This window comes from Bombus bifarius, unplaced genomic scaffold (genome assembly GCF_011952205.1).
Source record: "Bombus bifarius isolate JDL3187 unplaced genomic scaffold, Bbif_JDL3187 scf7180000008218, whole genome shotgun sequence".
In the NCBI taxonomy this organism is placed as follows: Eukaryota; Metazoa; Arthropoda; class Insecta; order Hymenoptera; family Apidae; genus Bombus; species Bombus bifarius.
In genome coordinates, this window is record NW_022884519.1 from 1,375,023 (window position 1) to 1,399,733 (window position 24,711).

The 24,711-nt window shown below is 37.6% G+C and overlaps 1 protein-coding gene across 4 annotated transcripts in view; it reads right to left on the bottom strand.

Moving 5' to 3' along the window:
• The window catches only part of LOC117211202 (tyrosine-protein kinase Btk29A), a 344,145-nt gene extending 319,468 nt beyond the window's left edge, over positions 1 to 24,677 (bottom strand). Inside the window, exons 1-2 of one of the 4 annotated variants that reach the window (XM_033454872.1) lie at positions 24,481 to 24,677; positions 19,664 to 19,849 (exon numbers count right to left, since the gene is read on the bottom strand). In XM_033454872.1, coding sequence (XP_033310763.1) covers positions 19,664 to 19,849; positions 24,481 to 24,483 — 189 coding nt within the window. In that variant the 5' untranslated portion in view covers positions 24,484 to 24,677. Of the gene's footprint in view, positions 1 to 12,241; positions 12,424 to 19,663; positions 19,850 to 22,499; positions 22,518 to 24,480 lie in introns of those variants that run through there. The other 3 variants (XM_033454871.1, XM_033454877.1, XM_033454873.1) reach the window with 3 other exon arrangements.
• Between the last annotated feature and the right edge of the window lie 34 nt (positions 24,678 to 24,711).

The window sequence follows — 24,711 nt, forward strand, 5'->3', positions numbered from 1 at the left end:
GTTTTGTGAGTTACTGTACGTAATGATAGTGCTTCTTCTCATTTAGAAATCGTGGAGAAAAAATCGTGGAGAAAAAATGGGATTACAAGTGCCGGGATTTGAACCTGGTACGGAAACGTTCGTAACCAACGGCGTTAACCACTGCCCTACCGTCGTCCGGTCGTAATTTGCTGTCGAGTGCCCCTACAATAGTATCGAAGTAATGTTGGATAAATTTCTCGTTGCAGTTTTCATGTAGGAAGAGAAACAATAAAATAAAGAACACTTTTTCTATTCAAAGAAAACTTCAAATAACCAACCATATCATAGGCCAATGAACTTGTCTCGAAGTATATTACGCGGCCAACTATCACAAAAATACTGTTCTATTTAACACAATGAAAATCAGCTTGAAATGTCAAGAAACTTGCACCTAGTTGGGTCATCTTCCTTGAAACAAAGTAACTTCTATCCAAAAAATCAGTTACACGACAAATAGTTTGAACGATAATTGTATAAAGAAGCTCACAATGAGTCAACGTGTGTAAATGACAAATATTTAAGAAGTTATTTCAGCAGGCACGTTTGTTTGAAAGAGCTGTGTATCTTGAATCTATCGAGAAACGGGATTCAAAAGGGAATTGCGAATTTCGAAATTAGTTGTGAAGAAACGAAAGGCGCAATCGCGTTTCTTAGTTCGAGGTTCCTTCAGTCTGGTTATCAAGACTGTCTTATCTTTTACTTGGTTCCCGATTCGAATTTCTTTCCGCTACGAGCGATGAAATCGCACAACTTCTCGTCCAACTTCTCCACTCTTTCATTTCACGCTTTCTCTATTAATTCCCCTCGTCCTTTCTAAGTGCTTTCCTCCGTTCGCTATCTTTTTCCCCCTTTACCATCTCCTCCTGCATTCGCCATTCTCGCCGAGTTGGCGAAAGAGCGAGAGAGATGCCAAGGGAGTCGAATCCTTTGACCTCGTTGCGTTTCTTCTCTTCCCTCTATTTGCTTACAACTCTGTACACGCGTTCCAATCTTCTCTGTTATTCACCGAGAAAACGTCTCGCTTGTCATTAATCAATGAGAAACCAGCTTTCTGGTATCGTGCGTCGTATAAAGCGTGCAGAATAAAAGAAAAGGATCCAGCTTTCTTCGTTGACTAACGGATCGGTTTAAGAACGACGCGATAGTCTGTTTTGTCACCGTTACAACGAAATTGGATATGCGAACGATACCCAAGAAAATGTATACACTGACTCGCGAATGTATCTGAACTCTTATCGTAGAATGCTACTATGCCCATATTGTGTGTGCTATATAAAACATTTTGAAACTTCAGTAGCTCTGTAATGAGATACGTTATACGTTGTTACGAATACAAATGAACAATACAAACGTGAATATACAAAGGAATATAGAAATTGCGAAGTATTTACTACAAACATGCGTACATCGGGCAAAAAGGTAGTGTTGAGATATGTATAATTTTCTGGGCTGGACTGGGTTAAATGCGTAGTAGAGATACTTGTATGTGAATATCAGTGTGTGGAAGTATGTGTGTGCGCAGCGTCTCGAAAACAAAGAAATGTAAACTGTTCAGTCGGTTAACAGTCGGGTGTGGAAGAAAGTGCTGAGACGCGTGCAAGTGTGTATCGATGAATATATAAGGAATCGTCCATGAAATAAATATATCATTATTTTAATATTAATCCTCGGTATAAATTTAGTGTTCCTATAACATTATTTCGGCTTCAAAGATCCACAATTTTCAACAGTTAGTATATCTTACACATACAATAAGCGTTAAAGATGATCCCGTCTTATTTATTGCAATTAATATAATGGATAATTATAAATACTTCGTAACGCAATTGCTTAGCTATAAATACTGTATAATTATTTTTCTGATCTCTGCAGGATATTTAGAATTATACGTTAAATTATAGAGAGTGTATCTTTTAAAATTAGCCAGCATTTTTCTTTTATGCCGCCATGAACCGGTGGAAGAGTAATAAATTCGAATATCGACTGTGGCGGTCTCAACTTTAGTTTTACGAGCGAACTTCACTGTTCAAGTTAACAGTCAAACATTGAAGTAAGTAAACGCGTAGGTAGATAATGCAGGTTTGTATAGTTTATGGCGGCTAGTGCAAACAGTATCGCAGACTTGTGAGATAGTGGAAGTGCTGTAAATATCGTTATTGGCACTGGTAGCAGATTCTTGAATCCAGCTAGAGGATCTAAATCTGTCGGATTCTGTAACATTAGGATTGATTTTCGAAAGGCACAGAATTTCCTGAACCAGATAACACGGATTTAAGTTTATGGATGCAACTTCCCTCGGGACTGGCTGTTATATCTGACACAACTGGAACTGTCAGTATCAAAGCCCATAGGTCTTCACTCTTACGACTGAGATTCTGAAGATACAAGATTCATGATCTTAGATGTTAGGATAACGTGTAATTTTTCTACCCTATTGATTTTTCTGCGAACTACCTGAACTTTTGCAATATACAAGAAAAATATTCGACTGAAACGTAGAACCAGATTCTGTTAAGAACTTAATATTATATATAATTATTTTGTTTCTTTATGTAAATAAAGTACATTTTCTTTCCTAAATTCTACGTTTGGTGATTCTTGTTCAGGAATCTTACTGCAATGAATTTTGGAAGCAGCCGTTTGAAAGAATTCAAAGATCCAAAGTAACAGTTATTTCTAATATTTTTTGGAAAGACGTCATTGAATAAAAATTAAATAATATTTAAATTAAATTAAATATTTAAATTAAATTAAAAATTAATTAATATTTCAATGAAAGTCAGTCATGAATAAAACTGTAAGAAATTTCTCAAAAAGTAAAACTATTAAGAAATATTAATTTTTAATTGTTCCTATTAGGAATAGCCATTACGAATGATTAACATTTTTTGCACCACCAGTCACCATTATCGATGACGGAAATTTCATTCACATTGCCAGTAACTAAAACAAATGATCGGAATTTTTTTCGTTACCAGGGACCATTATCGTTGGCCAGAGTTTTATTTTCGTTACCGATAACCATTATCGATAACGAAAAATTTTTTTGGTTTCCGCTAACCAATATGGGTAACAAAATCTTTTTTCTGGCCACATTTGACTGTTGTCAATTGTTAACATTATGGTTTAGTATTCATTGATAACATGAAAAAAACTAATTTTAAGTCAGGTATAGATCTTATTAAGCAGAAAAAATGGTTAACAGTTGAAGATTGAGAATAACTGAAAATAATCAGAAACAATTTTTCGATGATAATTATATGTAACCCATACAGAATTTCTGTCACTGACAATGATTACCGATAAACAAAAAAATATTTATCATTTATAATGGTTACTCGTAAACGACATTTTTAACCAAAGATAACTCTATATTTTAACACTTTACCGACCGATTAGCCGATTAATCGGTTTTTTGTCGCCGACGCTTACCGACCGATTTTATTGCCGACAATCTTCCTCATTATTTGAGCAGTAATTTATTATTGAGTACTAAGGTACCTTGCTCAGTTGCGTCGCTTTGTAAGCTCCCACAGTTTTATACCAATTTGAAAAACTTACCGTTCGCGATGTACGAAAAGAATGGTATTGGAGAGTCTAAACCGAAACAGAACCGGCGCCAGGCAGAATCTGCGCCTGAACTGCCGGTCGGACGTGCGTATGCTGTTGAACTGCTAGCGGTCGGTAAAGTGTTAAACTAGATTAACTCTGTATGTATTGTTATAGATATTAACTGTTACAACATGACCAGTTAACTGCGTTCGACATGTATACACGTCAATCTAAAACTTCATTTCAGTGCGGTTGACGTGTATATTCGTCATTGTTTGATTTTACCTGCGCATCCCGTATGGAACTTTTGAAATTAAACTCCGCAGTTAACAGGTTAATTAATTTTCGCTAAAAGAACATGTATCGTAACTAGATAACGGAAAGTACTTGAGGAAATTGAAGTTACGAACATGCGCTTAACAAATGAAACTGAAAATCTTTTCTCGAAACTGCAACCAGTTAACCCACGCCATATGAACTCGCAACTAAAAATACAACAAATTGCAGCGCGATATCATATCACTTGAACGTGTCACCATGGCTGGCTGCTGGAATCCGCGCAAGAATCATAAATCACTGGGCGAGGTCGGCAAAAAGGCCGGTTTTTCCAGCAGATAGCGAAAAAGCGCGGTTTTTATTGCTCGACGTCGCGAAGAAATAACGAAGCTTCCACGTCAAAATACCGGCGCATAACTCGGTGTCACGTAAAAATCGACGTGGTCCTCTTTCAATCCTGCAACCAGCGCTTCATGGAACATTAAATCGTGGAACAGCCGTGGTTTCTTGATCGAAAAATTTTGATAGCGATTTCTGGCAGCCAGCGTTGCAACAATTTTCGCATGTCTTCCTTATTATTTTTTCATGCAACGTTATCTTTCCATCTTCGTTTGCTCTTTTGAAAGAAGCACTGTTAAATAAAGTAGCATGTTCGTGTCAGTGAAGTCAACGAAAGTTGAGAAACAGAATTGCTTGCGATTGTATGCCACTCCAAATCGAAATTGAAATTCTAGTTAATATAGTTTATGGAGTACGATACGATATAGTTTAGGGAAACATATGAAGAGAGTAACAGACATATTTCAAGAAAATTAAGAAGCAGAGAATTTAGGAAAAAGCGATCCATGTATTTAATGAAAGAACAGTCAAGAATATGTGGCGGCACTTGGCAACAATGTATATCGCCGAAGCGAAGTGCCTAATGAGCCATCAATATCCCAACGGTCCTTCCGTCGAATGTACGAGAAAAAAGGCGTGCGTGGCAACGTTCGCGGACGCCAAACAAACGGGTGGATAGTGGGGATATTGAGGGGCGACGAAAAGAAAAGAATCGAATCCGATCGACAGTTCGGTTCGAACTAGGAAGCGATGAAGTCGTGCTGTAACCGGGTAGCGAGATTGACTAGCGAAACCGAGAGCGATACCCGACGCGGTCAAAAGAAGTCATTTGTTAATAAATATATTGTTGACCTAAACACCGAGTGATTGTTTAACGCACTACACCCAATATCACTGCAAATATAATTCGAGGATTAGAAACGCAATTATTAACAATATCCTAAACAGATGTTTATACTATACACTACTTTGTACTGTACAGTGAAAGTATTAGCAGAAATATGTTTTTACAATTGGGTAATTGCTTGAAACCGTTTGAAACTGTATTAATGAACGAATTTATGGACTCGCATTTAAACAGCAATCAATTACAAAAAATGAACATTGGAATATTGCATAGCGGGGGAAACAAGTTCACAAAATTCGTTTTTCGAATACTACAAATTTTATATTTTGTGCTCATGGTCGTTTCTTTCCTGCGGTGTTTAATTATTATCGGCAGAAAACAGAATTTTCGAATGAAGAATTTTAAACGAAAATTGTTTTACGTATACAAGTAAAGAGAAGAGCATTTGTAATGTGGTTTTCCTATTATCGAAAAAAAACCTGTTTTAATATCGGAAATATGCCAAAGTTGATGCGATATTTCAATTAGCGGAGAAAATCGGCAAGCCACGTAGACGATGTCATGTTTATTTTTTTTATCTCACCAATAAACGATCCATTGTCTTCCTGCAGTAAAAGATGGACTTTCAATGGAAAATCAGTTACCGTGTTCGACGAAATTGGACATTTCATAAAAGACAGTAGGATTTGTGATACAACGAACTAAAAAATTCTCTGTTACTTCTCGGGCTTCCAAAGGAAACCAAATACCTACATAATGGATTAGGGTTACATATCATGTTAGGTAAATGTATGTATCATTAAATATACAGACCCTGAGAAAATATTTCGGGATTTTTATATGGCCTATTGGTGATATGAAAACGACGAAAAAATTTGTATAGAAAGATTTGTATAGAATTTGTTCGAGGCTTATTTTCATATTAGAAGCAATTTCATTTTGCGCTAAAAATACACCCTATAAAGTCTACAAATATCCCTCACATATTTTGTGACACCTTGTGTATTGGAAATTTCTATATGCAAATTGCCTGGAATTGATGAGAAAATAAACGAACCAAAATTCTAAATCGAACATCGTTTGTCAATCAAACAGGGGGCATCGAGTGCATCCACCGGCCATGGACGCACTCGACAAATGCGCATCGAATTTGATGACATGGGAATATGGTCGACATCGACCAGATTCTCACTCTTTCGTAAGTTATATGATACATTTCCGATTCTCTATGGCACTGTCTCTCCGAGTCATTGTCATTTTAATGTATTTAAGGTATAATGTTAAAACACGACAAGATTCTGTTTTTAGAAGAAAGTTCCTTCGTTGCCTGTGCTTCCTACGCGCTAACGAACAATTTAGAAATAGACATAATGGCAGTTTCACATTATGCTACCTATATACGATATACGACATTTTGGACGTGCAAATTGCGAGCGTTACATACTTTCATTGACGCGAGGCCTAAGTTTTTCTTTAAAAAGATACTCTTCCAACCGTTTTACATGACAAATTAACTTTTTCACAACTTTGTAAGGACGGTTCTTCTGTAACAAATTGAAAAGCCATTTTTGCAGCTGCTTGCTATAGGGATTACTTATACTTTCAACCTTGAAGATAGATATTTTCCATTCCATTCGCGCCAATAACGCTAAAAATTGAATTATGTATAGGCGATATACTGGGTAACGTATGGTAAAAAATTTGAAATAAATTGTAATAAAATCAATCTACGCTACAAATACCTGAAGGAAAGATTCTGTATCTTCCTCCCCTTCCCTTTTCTTATTTTCTGACTCTATAATTCTTACTCTATTCTATCTTCTGCCTCATTTCCTCGCTGTCATTTTTTCCTCCTTCCTTTCTCCTACCCTTTTCTTCTCGCAGTTCTGCGTAACAGCAAAAACAGAGGAATTGGAAAATGAACGTGCTGAAAGCAAAACACGAGTGACACTGTACGCAAGAAAGCCACGTAACAAACGCAATGAAGCAATTCCCTATGAAACCATATGCTTATTACAAACAGTAACAAGTTGTTCCCGTTGAAGAGGAGGACCCTAACACAAACGATAACACCACGAGCTGGCTCTTTTGCAACAGTGGAATCCAGCGAGGCAAATCTAGTTTCCTGTTACTGTAAAAGGATATTGGTTGCGTGTATAGATATACACGCGCACACACACAGCACAGCTTTATACAATAATGGAACGCGTTCGTTGGACAGCACGCGCATACAGCGAATCTCGCTAGCCTTCGAATCTTGTGTTACGCTACAATAATTTTCTCAACAGGTTATTCGGTATTGCTCCCTTCCCTAAATCGCGTTACGCTTAATACTACCCACACAGTCTCCCCCACTGGTCATCCTTCGTTTATCCCTTAATGCAATTACGTGGATTAAAAACGACGAAACGTATTAGTTGCAAAATGGCGATGGGAACAGCTGATGGGAATTATTTCGCGTGCACGCATGCGGCATTAAGAGGAATCGCTGTATGGAAACTGACGACGGACGTTCCTGCTAAGCGAGAAAATTCAAATTTTGAGCAACTCCTTTCGAATTTATAGCCGGTCGATTCCTTGAACGAAAGAAATATTTGGCGTGCAGACGGCTTATTACAAACAGAATAGTAAAGCTATTGGGTGTTGAAGTAACTACTTCAAGAAAAACTCTATATCTTTATTTATGTATATCCGTGACCTTGAGACTGCTATTACGCAGAAATATTCTAAATAAGGAGCGATACATGTTATTGAGTATACATTATATTTTGGGTTGCAAGGTCAAGGAACAAAGGAACTAATAAACAGATTTCTATTTATCTACCCTGTAGCCTCTAGCCAAAGCTATAAGCTTAACTCTTTTGGTAATGTCCTTTTGCTAGAAATAGATAAACGTGCTCCACATCATTCCATTGTCTAGTAACATTAAGAGAGTAAGGATGTCAATCAGCATAAACTTATAAATTATAAATTATACTTGTAATTATACCTTTAATTATTTCAATATACTTTTCTATTACAAATTCATCCACGCGTTCTTCAATCAGTTAACCTCAATCTCAACATTGGGCAACTAAGTGATTGCGGATTTTGTCATTAGGTGGTAATGACAAAATCCGCAATTACTTAATTGCCAACCGAATATTTTCGAGGAAGCCGTTTCCTAAATTGAAGTGCGAACGAAGAAAGTAACAGTAACGTATATAATAAGTAAAATGGATGAAATAAATACAAAATAGAATAAACTATAGTACAATAAAGAAATAAAAAAGAATATATAAGATAAAGTAATGTATAATAATAATGAAAATATTAATGAAAATTTGATTAAGAAATACATATAATTTAAGATGTATAATTTCATATCATAACTATCAAAGTTTTCTTCAAAATAAATCGTATCCTAGTACTTCTGGTCGACAGTATTTCTAGTAAATTAAATTTTGATACACAAAAGCTTAGTCTACATGCTAAAGGCAAACGCCAGTGATATAGTTCAACTTAAGAACGCAAAGAATTAAACCTGACTGACTTTTTCAATTCACCACTCGTGCACTTTTCAAAGGATTCTTTTGTCCAATAAAGCGTCCTTTTTAACAGTACTCGAAACCCGGTTCCATTGTTTAACACTCATCTAACCCTTTCTAGAATATTCCTTTTAACTACGTTCTTAATATGCGCGTAGCTCATCTTCGGCTAAAACAAGAATTCTCGAAACTCGATGTACTGCGACAAAAGGAAGCAGATTTAAAAATGGAGCTAAAAACGACAAAAAGAAAGCAAAGAATAAAAAAACCACCGATAATTCCACAAACACCTACACGCTTCCGCCTTCGCGGCCGCTGCACAAAACACCTCTGGCACGAGCAAAAACGTCCGACACACGACGTACAACGTCCATGCCCTAATAAACATTAATAAAGCTCGGCAAGCCAGAAAACAGACCTCCCTTTGGTTGCTAGCCTCGGTTGCATCCTCGTTCAGGAGGCGGCTGACGCGAAAAGAAAGCGGTGGCCGTTGGAAAATTTCATTTAGGCTTTTCGAGTGGGTCCCGTGCCACGACGTCTTTATTAGATTCGCCGGTTTCCGGTGACCTTCGTTAACGTCGATGTTCTACGAGCGCAACCACGCTCTTCTATCCCCACCCCACCCGTTTTAACCCCTCTCCTTACGTTTCGCCACTCTGCTCTGTCTCGTCAGGCACACTTCGTCGGAACGACGTCCGTTGGTCCATTTGTTCGTTCATCAAGACACGAACTCGAATAATCGAGGAAATAGAGGCACAGACCGAACGTTCTTCTCGCGAAGCGTAGACGAAACGACGCGTTTAGGTTGCAGAAGTAAAAGAAAAAAGCAGGGAAAAGCTGGAAAACGGGAGAATCCGAGTTTTGTGAAAAAAAATCCGTGTTGAATTACTCGGTCCATTCGCGTGCAGCTACTTCCAACTTCTGCATCTTCTTTCTTTTTTCTTCGCTCTTCCCCCCTTTCTACTGGCATTCTGTTTCTCTTTTTCTTGTAAGGGAGAACAACGAGCAACGATGCCAGTTTTAATTAACACTTTGACTGCAACGGTGGTCATCGGTGACCGGAGCGCTTCAACTTTTTACAATTGTAAAAATTGAATGAAAATTGAGGGTTAAGGCATTTTGAATATAACCGATAAATAGAAGATACTTTGAAATAAAAAGTGCCCCATTGAACAATTAAACATTTTTATTAGAACATCAACAAAAAAAAAAGAGAACAAATGTTGCATCTAACGGTGCACTGTGTTAAAACACTTTAAACATAAATGTGGCTCATCGATACAATCTGGACGATAGGTGGCCACCTCTTTGATCCGATTCTTAGCAATTTTTGATCCTAACTGTTTAACATTTTTTTTATACCACTCTCTGCAAAATTTTCGTGCAAGGTACGCTTGCCCCTCTTTCTTCTGCGTTTCGCGTCGCAATCTTTGTCGAATAAGTATATTTCACGGCTCTGGTGAATGGCACTGTGTAAGGTGCATCGCGAGTGCCATTCTAAAATCTGATACCTTGATTTTTGTTTTTCTTGCTTGTTTATAGAGTATCATCGCGTTTGAAATTGATGTATTTAACAGTAACTCTGAAGCTAATTTTATATATCACTTGGGGGTTCTTCTATGTGGTAGAATATGCTATGATTTGTGTTACGCCCCGAGGTTTACTATAGGCCGTGTTTCTAACCGTCTCCCTTGGTACTACGGTGTCGCAGACAGATCGTCTTACATGACCGGCGAGATATACACAATATAGCGATAATCGCATAGTTGTCGTCAAGCAGCGAGTTCTTAAAAACATCTATTCGTCTTCGGTCCGTTATTTTACCTACGCAAAAAAGGTGGCGTACGTGATCATAGGCGCGAACGGTTGCGAGACCCGAGCGTGGTGGGGGTCGTCTCCGAGAGAAGACGACGGAAGAAATTGAAGGGCAGTCAGTATCATATGAGGATTCAAACGGAATGCATCGAGAGATTCATCAATTTATTCCTATTTTGCCATTATACGCTTAAAATGTTAAATAACTCGCTTTTCAGCAAAAATCACGCGAGAAACCATATTTGTATGTGTAAAGGGGGACATTAGTGATTTGCAGGATGAATTACAGGTATGATTCGTTGAATCGATGCATTGTTCCATCTTAGAAGGATAGGAATAGAAAAAAGATAAGATAAGGAAAGAAAGAAGATAATAGGAAGAATCGTGAAGAAGAATGTTTCTGGAAGAAAAATCCAAGAGGAACACGTTCTTCCAGCAAGTTAACTCTCGTTTCGTTTGGATATGTGTTTCGTCGAACGCGCGACAGCTCGTTAAATTTACGTAATGCACCGTTGCGAAATTAATTATAACTGCACGGAGCAATTAATTTACCTTGTTTCACGCTGACCGTTCCTCTAATACACAGTTTTGTTCGTATTTTTGTTCTCGCTTGACAGAACGGTGAGTATAATTTAGCAAACTAAAAGATTCGATATTTCAATGGAGTACAGACGTTCGTATGTAAAAAGAAGAAGTGAATTTCGTTGAACGCTATGTTCAGAATTGCAAAACTCCTCTGCAGACGTACAGTTGAAGGTCGACTGATCGCTTCTTAGACTTGCATTATTCTACCTTAACACTAGAACTACCGATAGCTAACACGAAGCTATTTCTACCGAAACCAGTGAAAATGACTGGACTTTAAAAAATACGTAATAATAGAACATTTTTGTATTTATTGAGTTATTACTTTCTTACGGAAGGAATTCCATGTTATGTAATACATTTTTGGCATATTAATCCATCTGGGGCCATAATCCCCAAAACGAGGGTTGACACATTTATAAAATTTTATAGAACCAGTCATTTTGACTGATGTGGTATTTCTAGCGTTAGCATCTAGCGATCTAGTGATTGATCCGGAATTTTCCTGATAACTGATATCATCATATCGAGTGATACGCGATACAAATTTTAAAAACGTGTGGCAAGTTGTACAAAACGAGAAAACTGGTTAAATTGGGGTTCGACAAACAGATTGCAGGACCCTTTTTACACTTTGACAAGCACCAGTCAAAATGACTGGTATCGGTATAAGTAGCCTTGATACAAAATTATTTTCAGTTTGAATATATAAAAAGCAAAATAAAATTCATTATATTATTCTTTCAGTTATTGCGGAAAAAAATATAACATGAAGTAGGAATTTTAAAATAAAATTGTAAAACCAGTCAATTTGACTGGTATAGTAGTTCTACTGTTAAGCTCACGTTATCCGTCTCTATCATCCATTCACTGTCATCCCCTTTAATGCTCAAAATTCTCACCTTAATCCCCAAAGAAATTTCAGGCATCACGAAAATACAAATTGCCCCAAAATGTATCGATCGAACCCACTCTCTTCGTATTTTCCTTCGAACGTCCAAACAATCAAAACTTCTTCGCTGGATTTCTACCAGGTCGATTTACCAAAAAAAAGAAAAAAAACGCAAGACCAGCGAATAGGAACCATCCGTTCGTTCAACGTTCCCAATGACAGCCCCTTAAAGAAATGATTCACGATCCGACTAAAGCGGCGAGAGAACTTGACCGATGGTAAAAAAGGAGCGAGTGTTCCCGACGCGATCAAGAATAAACGATATCTGGCGGAGATCTCGGATAAGCTAAAAGTAATGCTTCCCTGGAAAGATCCAGTCGATCTTACCTCCACGTTGCAGCAGTCTCGAAGGGTTCTGGAAGTTCGATCACGTCGAGGAGACACGATTGGCGTCGCTTCTGCCACGTGGAGAAAAGTGTTCGTCTCGAGGCAAAAACGAAAGAATCCTGTTGGCGCGTGGAACTCGATGAGGCCGTGTGATCTATTGTAGCTTCTGGATTGATCGAGCGCGACCTCTCAACGTCTTAACGACCCAACTTTCCAGAAAGATGCGAAAGTCTTCCGTGGTGTCGAAGATATTCCGGATGAATAACGATTGCTTGCCTACGAGCTGGCAAGTGGATCGAAGAAACCGAGGATTAATTAGAAAAACTTCTCTACGATGGATTAATTCCCGCGACTCGCTGAATAGTCTGTCGGAAAAGCTCTTCGGATCTTGAATATCTCGGATGAGAAAACTTCCGTGGAGTAATACTCTACTTCTCGAGGGTACAGCGGATCGTTGATCGATAGTCTTCGAATAGTCTCTCAGCAGACGGTGTTGCACGATTGCTTCTCTCCAAGTATCCAATTACTTCGGTTGGTATCTTGCCCCGACTTAAAGCTGCAGCTTTTTCCTTCCGAGAACCACCCAACTCGAGGGGAATAGGAAATATACGATACTCTTCGCTCTTGGAAATCCTCGTAACCTCGGTTGTACTATTCGTGAAAACGCTGTTCAACGCTCGATTCAACACCTAGCATCGATCGATGAAATAGCGGCGAATATCCTGGCAAATATATCGACTAACAGACGATGTATACGAGTATCGATGTATATTTCGAAATACGGAAATTACACGGATTAATTGCTCTTGGAAACAGAGCTTCTTGCTTGAAAGCAGCTGAACACCAAAATGAAAAAATGCAATTGACTGACGTTGGTATGTTTCTATGTATGTTCAGATATATCGTAGATGCTGAGGAGCAGCAAAGAGCGATCCCGATGACGACCACTGACTGAGCCGCGGAGCAGCATCAGGAACTCACGGCGGAAGAAAGGATGAAGAGAAGGTGGCGGTGGCGGCCCTGGGGCGCCTGCGCTGCCAATTTTACACATGGTCTACGAGCACGTTATATCCACCCCTAAGCAGCCCCTGCCATCGAAACAGGCTGGCTTGCCTACCAGAGCTAACAGGCTGCGTACCTCTACGCAGCTAACTGCTACTGTTAACACTTTGACTACTGCGATGGGTCATATATGACCCACCACGGTTTTCTCCTATGACCATTGCTGACCGGAGTGTTTCAACTTCTTACAATTGTAAAAATTGAATGAAAATTGACAGTTGGGGCATTTTGAATATAACCGATAAATAGAAGATACTTTGAAATAGAAAATGCCCCATTGAACGATTAAACATTTTTATTAGAACATCAACAAAAAAAAAAAGAGAGAACAAATGTTGCATCTAACGGTGCACTGTGTTGAAACACTTTAAACATAAATGTGGCTCATCGATACAATCTGGACGATAGGTGGTCACCTTTTTGGTCCGATTCTTAGCAATTTTTGATCCTAACTGTTTAACATTTTTTTATACCACTCTCTGCAAAATTTCGGGCCAGGTACGCTTGCCCCTCTTTCTTCTGCGTTTCGCGTCGCAATCTCTGTCGAATAAGTATATTTCACGGCTCTGGTGAATGGCACTGTGTAAGGTGCATCGCGAGTGCCATTCTAAAATCTGATACCTTGATTTTTATTCTTCTTGCTTGTTTATAGAGTATCATCGCGTTTGAAATTGATATATTTAATAGTAACTCTGAAGCTAATTTTATATATCACTTGGGGGTTCTTCTATGTAGTAGAATATGCCATTATTTGTGTTACGCCTCGAGGTTTACTATAGGCCGTGTTTCTAACCGTCTCCCTTGGTACTACGGTGTCGCAGACAGATCGTCTTACATGACCGGCGAAATATACACAATGTAGCGATAAGCGCGTAGTTGTCGTCCAGCAGCGAGTTTTAACAAACATCGATTCGCCTTCGGTTCGTTATTTTACCTACGCAAAAAAGTGGCGTACGTGATCATAGGCGAGAACGGTTGCGAGACCCGTGCGTGGTGGGGGTCGTCTCCGAGAGAAGACGAAGGAAAAAATCGAAGGGCAGTCAGTTTCATACGAGGATTCAAACCGAATGCATCGAGAGGTGCAGAGAAATAAAATCAAGGTCGCTTAGTCAAACGAATGCGTGGAGAAATATTATAAAGTCGAATCGAATTATAATAATAAACTAGTTGTATCATCGTTAAATCATTTGTAACGTGTTAGTTATCATTTTAAATATTGTTAAAAATAGAAGTTTATATTAACCCTGTTAATTCAGTGTTACAATCATTTGAACTACGTCTGTTAACCTAATCGAAACGGGGGAACGATTGGTTCGCGGCGTGGACTATCAGAATCGTAGGAACGCTCTTCGCGAACGGTCGTAACAATTTGATCTGGCAAATCTACAGCACATTTTCCTCTGTTGCAATCTACCACTACCATTGGTTTATCACAAACAAAATTTTTTTGCGGACCTCTATCATTTCATCGAAATCATAAAAATAATCATAATACCGTTTACTAATATCTTCTACACCTTTCAACAATATATTCTGCACGGTTTGCTTACGACGAAATAACGAATGCGAATGGTTTGTTGAAATAAACGAAGCGTTGTTATAATATGTCGCTGTCAACTGTTACCAAGGCGCCACGGTGATCACCGGTGACGACCAATAAGATAAACGGTCCATTGAGGAAGAATGTAGTCTTACATCATCAATTTATTATTATTTTTCCACTATATGCTTCGAATAATAAAAATACTCTCGTGGCGTCTTCAGTGAAGCATGTGATTTCGGCGTGGCAGTCAAAGTGTTTTGAAGAAAGCTGCGTGACAGGATAAGATGGCGGAGACAGGAGAAGGATACAGAGGGTTGCTGTTTCCGGTGGTTATATCTGAGCAACGTAGTAATAGGTGACTCGATTTAAGCGACGGAACTGAATGGTCATCATATCGCGATTAAATTTCACGTTTAGCGCGAAATAATTTTGTGAGCGGTATCGAGAGGAGAAGAGGGATGATTTGGTTTAAGAAATACGGAGTATAGATGGTTAAATATCGCAATTAGCTTCGATGTTTGATGGGAAATGATTTTGTAAATTGAGGAAGAAGGATAAAAGTTCATAATAAAGAAGGGTAATCTGATTTGAGACATAAGAACGGATGATTAACTTATTGCGACTAGATTTCACGGAAGTGATTTTGTGAATTGCTAGAGAAAAGTAAAGATGGACGATAAAAAAGAAAATTTTCGTTAAATCGTTTGTTAAAAACAATATAATGAAAGATAATGAGATAATGAATTTATTTTAAGAGGTAAGAAATAATATCGCGAGTGGTATCGAGAGAAAGGCAAAGATTTATGAGAAGAAAGGAGATCTGTTTTTTTGAAATTGTGTTTCAAATGATAATATGGCGGATGATTTCTGAGATAATAATGGATGGTTAAAATATTGAAATGCTACTGAAATGCTATTGTACGAGGATATAAAGGGAATGAAAAAAACTCTGCTTTATTTTATATTCTTTGTATACTAAAAAAGGAATTTCAATTAATAACGTAAAACATTCTCATTCAATTGTTCTACTTGCACTTTGGCTGCGAAAGATAAATTTTTAGCCAAATACACCGAGCGTTCGAGCTTTGATGGTAAATAAAGAAAACTTCCGATACGAGAAAAAGGGGAGAGCGGCTAAAAAATCCATTTAGAAAAAGCCAGACAGATCGAATAAGGATTATAGAGGAGTTGTCTAGACTATGATCGCGATGTTAATTGATATGGGTTTGGGATTGTTAATTAATCGATGCACGCAGATTCGATTTTCTCCAATATATTTTTTCGCCTCGTACAACACGTCTTAACACGCAGAATACACTTGGTCAATTAACACGTGGTCGACTTCTAAGACAAAAGAGCGTCGTTAGAAGTCGTACCAACTTAGCTTGTAGTAACTAGCAATCATGCCAACCTAACATTTCTCAACGCGCGATAGTGGGAGAAGCCTGCTTTTGCCGGTTATATCTGTAAATGGCTACACCACGGTATTCGTTCAGGTCGAGTGTCCAGTGGCCGATTGCGCTGATCTTTCGGTTTGTAATTTATTGCGGAGAATTGGAAGAGGTGCCTGTTTCCTGGATGTTTGCGTTTCTACCTACTTTCCGGGTTACGTAAGCGCATTTATTCGAACATTTCGAGGCTCGAACGATCTTCACGTTTTCTAGAATTGATAGTTCATAAAGGTTGAGAAAGTGAAAGATTCTAATTGAGAAATGTATAACAAGACAGGAAAGTTAAATTTGCGATTTAAATTTGGAATTATAGGAAGAGGAATATACGAGCTTAATATGCAAAAATTGATTACTACTAATATCAATGGAGTATAAATGTATAGTTCGTTTAGAAGAAATGATTTGATTTTAAATTAGTTTTTGTTAACTTGCCCAAATTAATGGAAAGTAAAACTATCTTCTTATTTTGCGCAATCTCTTCAATTACAATTCTACGTTCTAAGACTGAAGAGAGGTTTTAATCGAACGTATGTATTTTTATTGGTCACAGCCTATATATACCAGCTAATGAGATTTCTTTTAACAAAGTATAATGATGATATATCGTGTGCTTTCTCGTTTCACGCTGAGAACTTTCTTTGTAGCTCGTTAGACGATCGACCATTAAAAACTAAAAAAATAAAAATGTGAACCAATAAAAAACTAATACCAAGCTACTCTTTTCCACGCCACAAGTGATTTATTTATGTTATCGACGTTTAAAAAAAAGATACTCAAGAGCAAAATATCTTAGGTAGAACGAATAAAACACAAGCGAATAAGAAAACTCGCTGCTTTAATACATTTTTAGAAGCACTTTCGCACAATTAATCGCACCTTGATACTAAAAATCCCTCCACATCTTTATGCGTATACGTATACGTACATATGCTTTCTGCTGCTCGTGAAAGCTTCCTGCTACCGTTTCTCCTGATCATGAACAAAGCATCTAAAGTAACCAGAGAAAACAAGGAATAATAGGTGGCTTTTTATCGGCCGGGCAGAGATAATATGGTGAGTTTAGCGTCCGGAACGCTAGTGGCGCTTGTCAAGCGCAAGGTAATGTGTATAAAGCAATTGGCCCTGATTCGAGGCGTACCGCTAGCAAACTCAGCGTTATTATTCCCGTCATTTGCATTCTCATACGCGTCCCTTTTCAAAATTCTTCCGAGATATCGGACTCGACGCGAGTATCGTTCTTTTCATTCTTTGTCTCTTCTATTGGCTTGGCAACTAAGTGATTGCGGCTTTTGTCATTAGGTGGTAATGACAAAAGCCGCAATCACTTAGTTGCCAAGCCAATATATAACAATAAGCGACAAGACGAGGAAACTCTACAAACTTCCTTACAAAACGCAAACTACACTATTCGTCAAACTACATTATATTTTTATAATAACGAAAATTTTCTACACGACGCAGAAATGTATGTTTTTATATATTTCTTTCTTTTGAAAAAAGAGTAAAGGCTAGATATTATTATACAATAAAATAAGGAGAATTAAAAATTGTAAAATACAGAAAATTTGAGGAGAAAATAGTTGAAGAAGTTTATGTACGAAAGATTCCTGCCTATTTTGGACGCATCAGCCACAATTATGGTAATCGCTCGATTGAAAACGTAATAATGTTCAAGTGGGAGATTCAGCGCAACTGATTTTCACCCACTATCAATTCTCCCGTGAATTGTAGTCTCGCGCAACTGATGATGTTCCAGGATCGTTAATTATCGATTCCGACGGCCTCTTAGTGCGTTGCACGTCGCGTGAATTTTACGCTGCAGCAAAATGCTGTCAGTAGGAATCGCGAACGGGGCGAAACGAAAGGAACAGAACCAAATCGATCTCGGCTCGTGCCGTTACATGATCAGACGCTCAGGCTCAGATCAGAGAACTGTTTAATCTACTTTTTAATACCACTTTCTAACTCTTTTATCCGTTTTCCAATTCTCCTTTTCATCCAATTAGACCTCGTTTTCGTGAAACCTGCTACTTTTAGCGTAACATCGAAAAGTTAAAGACGCCCTCGTCCCTCCTCAAATTGAAAACATTTTTTTACGAGGATTAAAACGCCAGAGCTGAGTCAATCGCAAGTGTTAAAGAGCGATATTGAAGGAAACTAGCGGCACGTAAAAACGAAGGGCAAAGAAATTGCCACGTAAAAAAACCTCCGCCAAATAATAGAAAGAAGACGTATCGAAGAAAAGTCGAGAAGCACTTTCTCTCGAGCTAAATCAAAACACCAAGATGGTTCGTCCTTTTTTCCCTAAAACGAACGCCATCCAATCTAAGTCACATTTAGTTTTTTCCGGTCTAAAGGCTTTTGCCCGCCGTCTCGCTCAATTCGCCGCCCCTCAAGGCCGTTCTCTGTCACCCTAAAGCTTCGAAACCATCGTTTCCGTGTTTTCAACGGGTTAAACAGGTGAACACACGCTGCACTCTCGTCTCGTCTCATTTCTCTGAATCGCCGCCGACGAATTCCACGGAAATTCATTGAAGATCGCTGGAAATCGCTGGAGACCCCGTGTATCCGGGCTATTTCGAAGCAATTATCGAATGAGAAATCGCATCGTCGAGTACGTTTCTTCGACTTCGCAATTACATCGATACGGTCCGTACGAGTTTTATTTTCTTTCTCCGATTCCCCTTTTTTTTTCCTCTCCTTTCATTCCGAGGAAAGACACGTCGACCTGGTTTCGACGAACACAATCCTCGATGATCGGTACCACGACGAAAACCAGGCCAAAAGGCGAGGCTACAAACACGGTTAGGTATTTATAACGAATTGAAAGGCAAATTAGTGGAACCTGGCGAACCAGTCTCGAAAACCTTGGAACCTACTTTGTTCAATGAAAGTCTTGGTTTGTCCGTTCCATGAGAATTCGTGTCTGTTTAGAACGAAGGGGAGGAAAGGGAATAACAATGGCTGCCGTCGTCCCAAGTATTAATCAGCCCCCGAAGTCGTAAATTAAAGTTACAAGGGTGTCTGGCAAGTTTTAAGTGAAACGCCAAAAGAGGGGTTGCATCGAAATATCGTTTGAACGTTTTTCATCGCTTAATTTCTGTCTGCTCGATTTATCAAGCTATATTTGCAGTCTATTTACACGGTGAAACTTTTTGCTTGTCTATTTCATTTGTCGATCTGGTTACCGGCTTATTTACAAAGAGAAAACCCTCTTCTTCGATCGCTAATGGAGCAGAAGTTTTTTTCGGGGCAACAGAGAAAGGCCGTTAATGGGGCAGCTATGGGGGGGGGGGAATACAGAGCAAAAAACAAGTGGACGGAGTGTGACGATGTTGAAATTGCAAAAAAAGCTCGGTTACGTACCTCTCCATCGCCGTCGTAGTAGACGAGGTAGCGCCTCGTCAAGACGAACCAACGTTGCTTGTAGTTGACTGGTGTGAAGCGTTTCTTGTTCTGCGAACGCTTCACCATGAACCCCTGCCGCACCACGTCACCGCTTTTTGGCTCCGCCTTCCCATCTTTCCCCGCCATTCCCAATGGAGGGCCACCCTGCACACAGAAAACAGTATTAAATTGTTATCGATGTTTCTGTTTCAAATGATACAATGAACCAAGTAAATGGAGAATTACTTAAGGGGGTGTTCTGAATTACAATGTTCTAAAACAGCGGTTTTTTGTGATTTTTTTTAGAAGGGAAAGAAAGAAATGGTTATTGAATTTGGAGGTGTGGTTTTATATACAGGGTTATTTGTAACTAAAAAAAATTTTTTTTTTAATTTTTGAAAAATCTACAGTGAGATCCGTTATAACGAGACCGAGCGAAAATTCAAAGTCGATTTTCTCGAAAACAAAGCCTCGAACGAAAAATTTTTATTCTACGTTTTCGACTTATTTTTTCGCGTAGAATCACCCCCTTTCTGTTTGTACCACCAGTTGCCAACCACCCTGTATATTTAACGAATACAAAAAAATTTTTTTTAAAGTAAAAAAAAATATTGTAACAGATTTCTAAGCCTATTTTCATGGGCTGCAGTTTTCAATCGGTGGAAAAGACCCGCCTCGTAATTCTTGACTGAAACAAAAAACCAAAAAAGGATTAAGTTGTTATATATTTTTCCTCTGGGTGAACTAAACAAAGGCAGAAAAATGTGAAATTACAAATTTTGGTGGATTTAAAAAAATGTTAAAAAAAATAAACTAAGGTGCTATAACAATTATCTAAATAAACTTTTTTTCTGCCTTTGTTTAGTTCACCCAGGAGAAAAATATACAGGGTGGTTGGTAACTGATGGAATAAGCGGAAACGGGGTGATTCTACGCGAAAAAAGAAGTCGAAAATATAGAATAAAAATTTTTCGTTTGAGGCTTTGTTTTCGAAAAAATCGACTTTGAATTCTCGCTCGGTACGCGTGCACTTTAGCACGTCTCGTTATAACGGATCTCACTGTAGATTTTTAAAAAATTAAAAAAAAAATTAAAAAAAATTTTTATTCTATATTTTCGACTTCTTTTTTCGCGTAGAATCACCCCCTTTCCGCTTGTACTACCAGTTACCAACCACCCTGTATAATAATTTAATCCTTTTTGGTTTTTTGTTTCAGTCAAGAATTACGAGGTGGATCTTTCCCGCCGATTAAAAACTGCAGCCCATGAAATGGGCTTAGAAATGTGTTACAATTTTTTTTTACTTTACAAAAATTTTTTTGTATTCATTAAATATATATAAAACCATACCTCAAAATTCAATAACTTAATTTCTTTCTTTGCCTTCTAAAAAAATCACAGAAAAACGCTGTTTTAGAACATTCTGATTCAGGACACCCCCTTAATAGCACTGGTTTCTGAATCAACGTGGTTCAGTAGAATGATGGAAATTTGACAAAAAAATTAATGAATAAACCGTGGAAATTTAAAGATGCAGAATTCTGTAGAGTACATGTTATATGCAAAAATATATAAAGTATTTGAAATACATATATCAGATCATAATATTGGCTTGGCAACTAAGTGATTGCGGGTTTTGTCAATACCACATAATGACAAAACCCGCAATCACTTAGTTGCCAACCCAATATTTACCGGGTGGAAGAAATTTCTGCGTGAATTGTATTCCTTTGAATTGTTTCACGAAAACAGAATGGAATATATGGTGAAGTAAATAGCGATTAATGAATGAATCGAAATGATCAATTAGGCAATTTTCATAAGCAAGTGGCGAACATTTTTGAATATTATTTTACACGAAGTGTGATTTCGTGCAATAAAGTGGTATAGACTCGTCGTGGGTAACTGCATCGTTAATGCCACTTACGAGTTACTTTAGTCTGATAGAAACACTTAATTCTTCGTTTCTATGAAACAACGTTGCAACGTTCCGTAGAAACTTCAAGTTTCTCGCAGTTAACTTGGTCGAAGATCAATTAGGCGAGTCGCGCGATGAACTTTCAATTATCCGAATAGTTTGCAGCCTGAATACTTTTTATTCCCAAAGAATTCCATCGAACATAGCTTAAACATAATTCAAGGTAAATACGAACAAATAACATTAACTAGGTTGGCAACTAATTGATTGCGGATTTTGTCAATACCGCCTAATGGCAAAATCCGCAATTACTTAGTTGCCAATGCAATACAAAACCAAGTGGTTGTATTTGGAGTACAACAAGTTGAAAAAAAGAAGATAAGATTACCATATCAGAGAGTAAAAATAGGATTATGATATCAATTGCATAAAGAAAAGATTATATTACACACGTGATAATAAGTTTTATATTTATCAGAGATGAGTCAGTGATATGTTTAAAACACAAAAATAACGTAAAACTGAGAAAGAATGTTCAAACCCTGGTGAGCCAAATATAAAGGTTTTAGGGATCCTGAACCTCCATTAAAGCCAGGGTGACTCGACCACGAAGAATTTCCATTCAAAATAGAGAGCCAGAGAGACAGGCTGAAACCTTCGGCCGCGTTCTCACGAGACAAGCCTAGACCATTTTCGGTGCTGTAAAAGAACTAAAGAACCAAACAACTTCCCACAGGTTGAATCATTTTAATCCCGCGAAAAGTTATACAGAGCAACCCATTTCGATGTATAAAGTAAACGAATAAATTTATTCTTATTCTTCTTTGAAATATTTGTTCCATGTTCCTTGCTTAAAATACAACAATAATAAAACAATGCCGTTAAATTCATTCGTACCATTTGATCTACGAGATGAAACAATAAAAAGGCCTTTGTCTGTATATCATCGATTCACTTTTTCAAAACGTATCCATTTACAAATGAAAATATACGAAGGTACATCTGTGTCGCGTTTATACCGACAATCACGATTGATTTCCACTGGAAGTTCACAGAGAAAACGCGAAATCTGTTTGGCGTAAAACTACGAGGCAGTCTAAATAAATAGCGTAAACAGTGGCTAACGCGCGCCATCGACAATTCGAAGCGAGAACGCGTGTCAACTAACACGCATTCGTCGATCGCCAGCGCGCACGCGCACAAGTACGATTCACGTGTTTTACGTCTGCGTCAAACTTTTTGTCCCGAACTTTTGCAAAAGACTAAGATTTGTCTAGAATTTTCCTAGTAACTTGATAGTCTGTCTTTAATTTTAGATAGATATTTTAAAGAGGCTCAAAATGAGGTTGAATGTATCTTAATATTTATCTTCATAAAAATTATCTTATCAAGCTAATTAGAAAAAAAAAACATATATTATATATATTACAACATTGCTTATTCTCAACTTTATTTAAGACGAAACCTTCTATATCACTGTTGACAATTAATTGAAATTTATAAAAGGAAGTAAAATCGACAGAGAAAGAATACAATGTTGTATACATGAGAATATACATATTATCACATAGTGCATAGAATTGGTTACGATTCGACAAAGTACCAACATGAACCGAACGCTTGACACGAAGCACTCGAGCGAACCTCGGTGACCGCCTACTTCCACTGAAGTTCTTTTGTAACTCGTGTCTCTGAAATTTTAAGGCGCCGCCTAAACCGCGACGTCCTTTGAATTTCCGTTTCGTGCTTTCCGCGCTTCTTGGAAATGGGAAGGGAATGAGACACCGCGATACGTTGGACAAAACCACAGAATAACTGTCTCTTTCGTTAAGCGAAGGAAATCGAATTACTAAAAGTTTATTTTGGTACAATTAACTGTTACAATTACTTATTAAATACCTCTGGAGGATTTTTTTACATGGAAAAATTATAATTTTCTTATTATATAAAGTGGAAGAGAATTTTAAATTATGTTACTATACAAGGATGTTAAATAAAATTATTCGAAGAATTATTTACAAAAACATCTACGTATTAATTAATAACAAATTTACAAAATAAAAATATTCTAATAGATAAAATTATAAAGAAACAAATATAATGAGAAGTAAAAGAATTGTATTGACAATATTGACAAAAAGAAACAAAAAGAAATAAAATAGATTAGATGAAAAAATATAACCTAATACTGTACATAACAACATTACCTGTATATGCGCATATATGTATATATAAATATGCAAGCAATAAAATATATCTATTTATAAAATTGTTTATAAATACAATCAGTTTCGGCCATCTTGGCTTTCGCTCTTACTTCGTTTTACAATAAACTGCAAATGCTTTTGAAACAATAATTTAAAGCGAGTAATTTAAACAAAAAGCGTGTATTTTTTAAGTAAATTATTCGTCATGCTAACTTTTTATTAAAAATTTTTAAGTCAACACTCGCATCACTTTCTGTAGAAAATCAATGAGAATGAACTCTAACATATATGTAAAGAACTTTAGAATGTATAAAATTTGAAGCCTGGTTGATCAAAATCCATCACAATTTTTAAATATCGAACTGATGCTAGTTTTATGGGCCACCCTGTATACAAACCATGCACGAATTCTGAATCAAATTCTATTCTTTGTTTTGACCGTGGTTTAGGATTTTTCGAAAAAATTATACCACCTTACAAGCATTTAATTACACGAGGGCAATCACAGAGGCATTCCTTTCGAAATTGCCAAAAATAACAGAACAGTGAGATCAACGACAACGCGATAGTTTGTGGTTATCCTGACACTCGGCTATATGGATATTTCTATGTGAAAGTTCAATCGAAATAGTATTGATACGCACGAAATTCATATGAGAAAATCAACTTACCATGCACTAGGGTACTGCTACCACCTCGCAATTTCAATGCTTGTCAGAAACATGACCGGTGCCTAAACAAAGAATTCACGTGGAACGAACGCATACACACACCGACAATCTGTCAAACGAAGACGTTGGAAATTCACGAGATAGCAGGAAATACCTCACTACGTTAGTAAAGCATTTATCCGAAATATCGCGCCGCCGCGAGAATGATTTACCAAATGGAAAACAAACAAT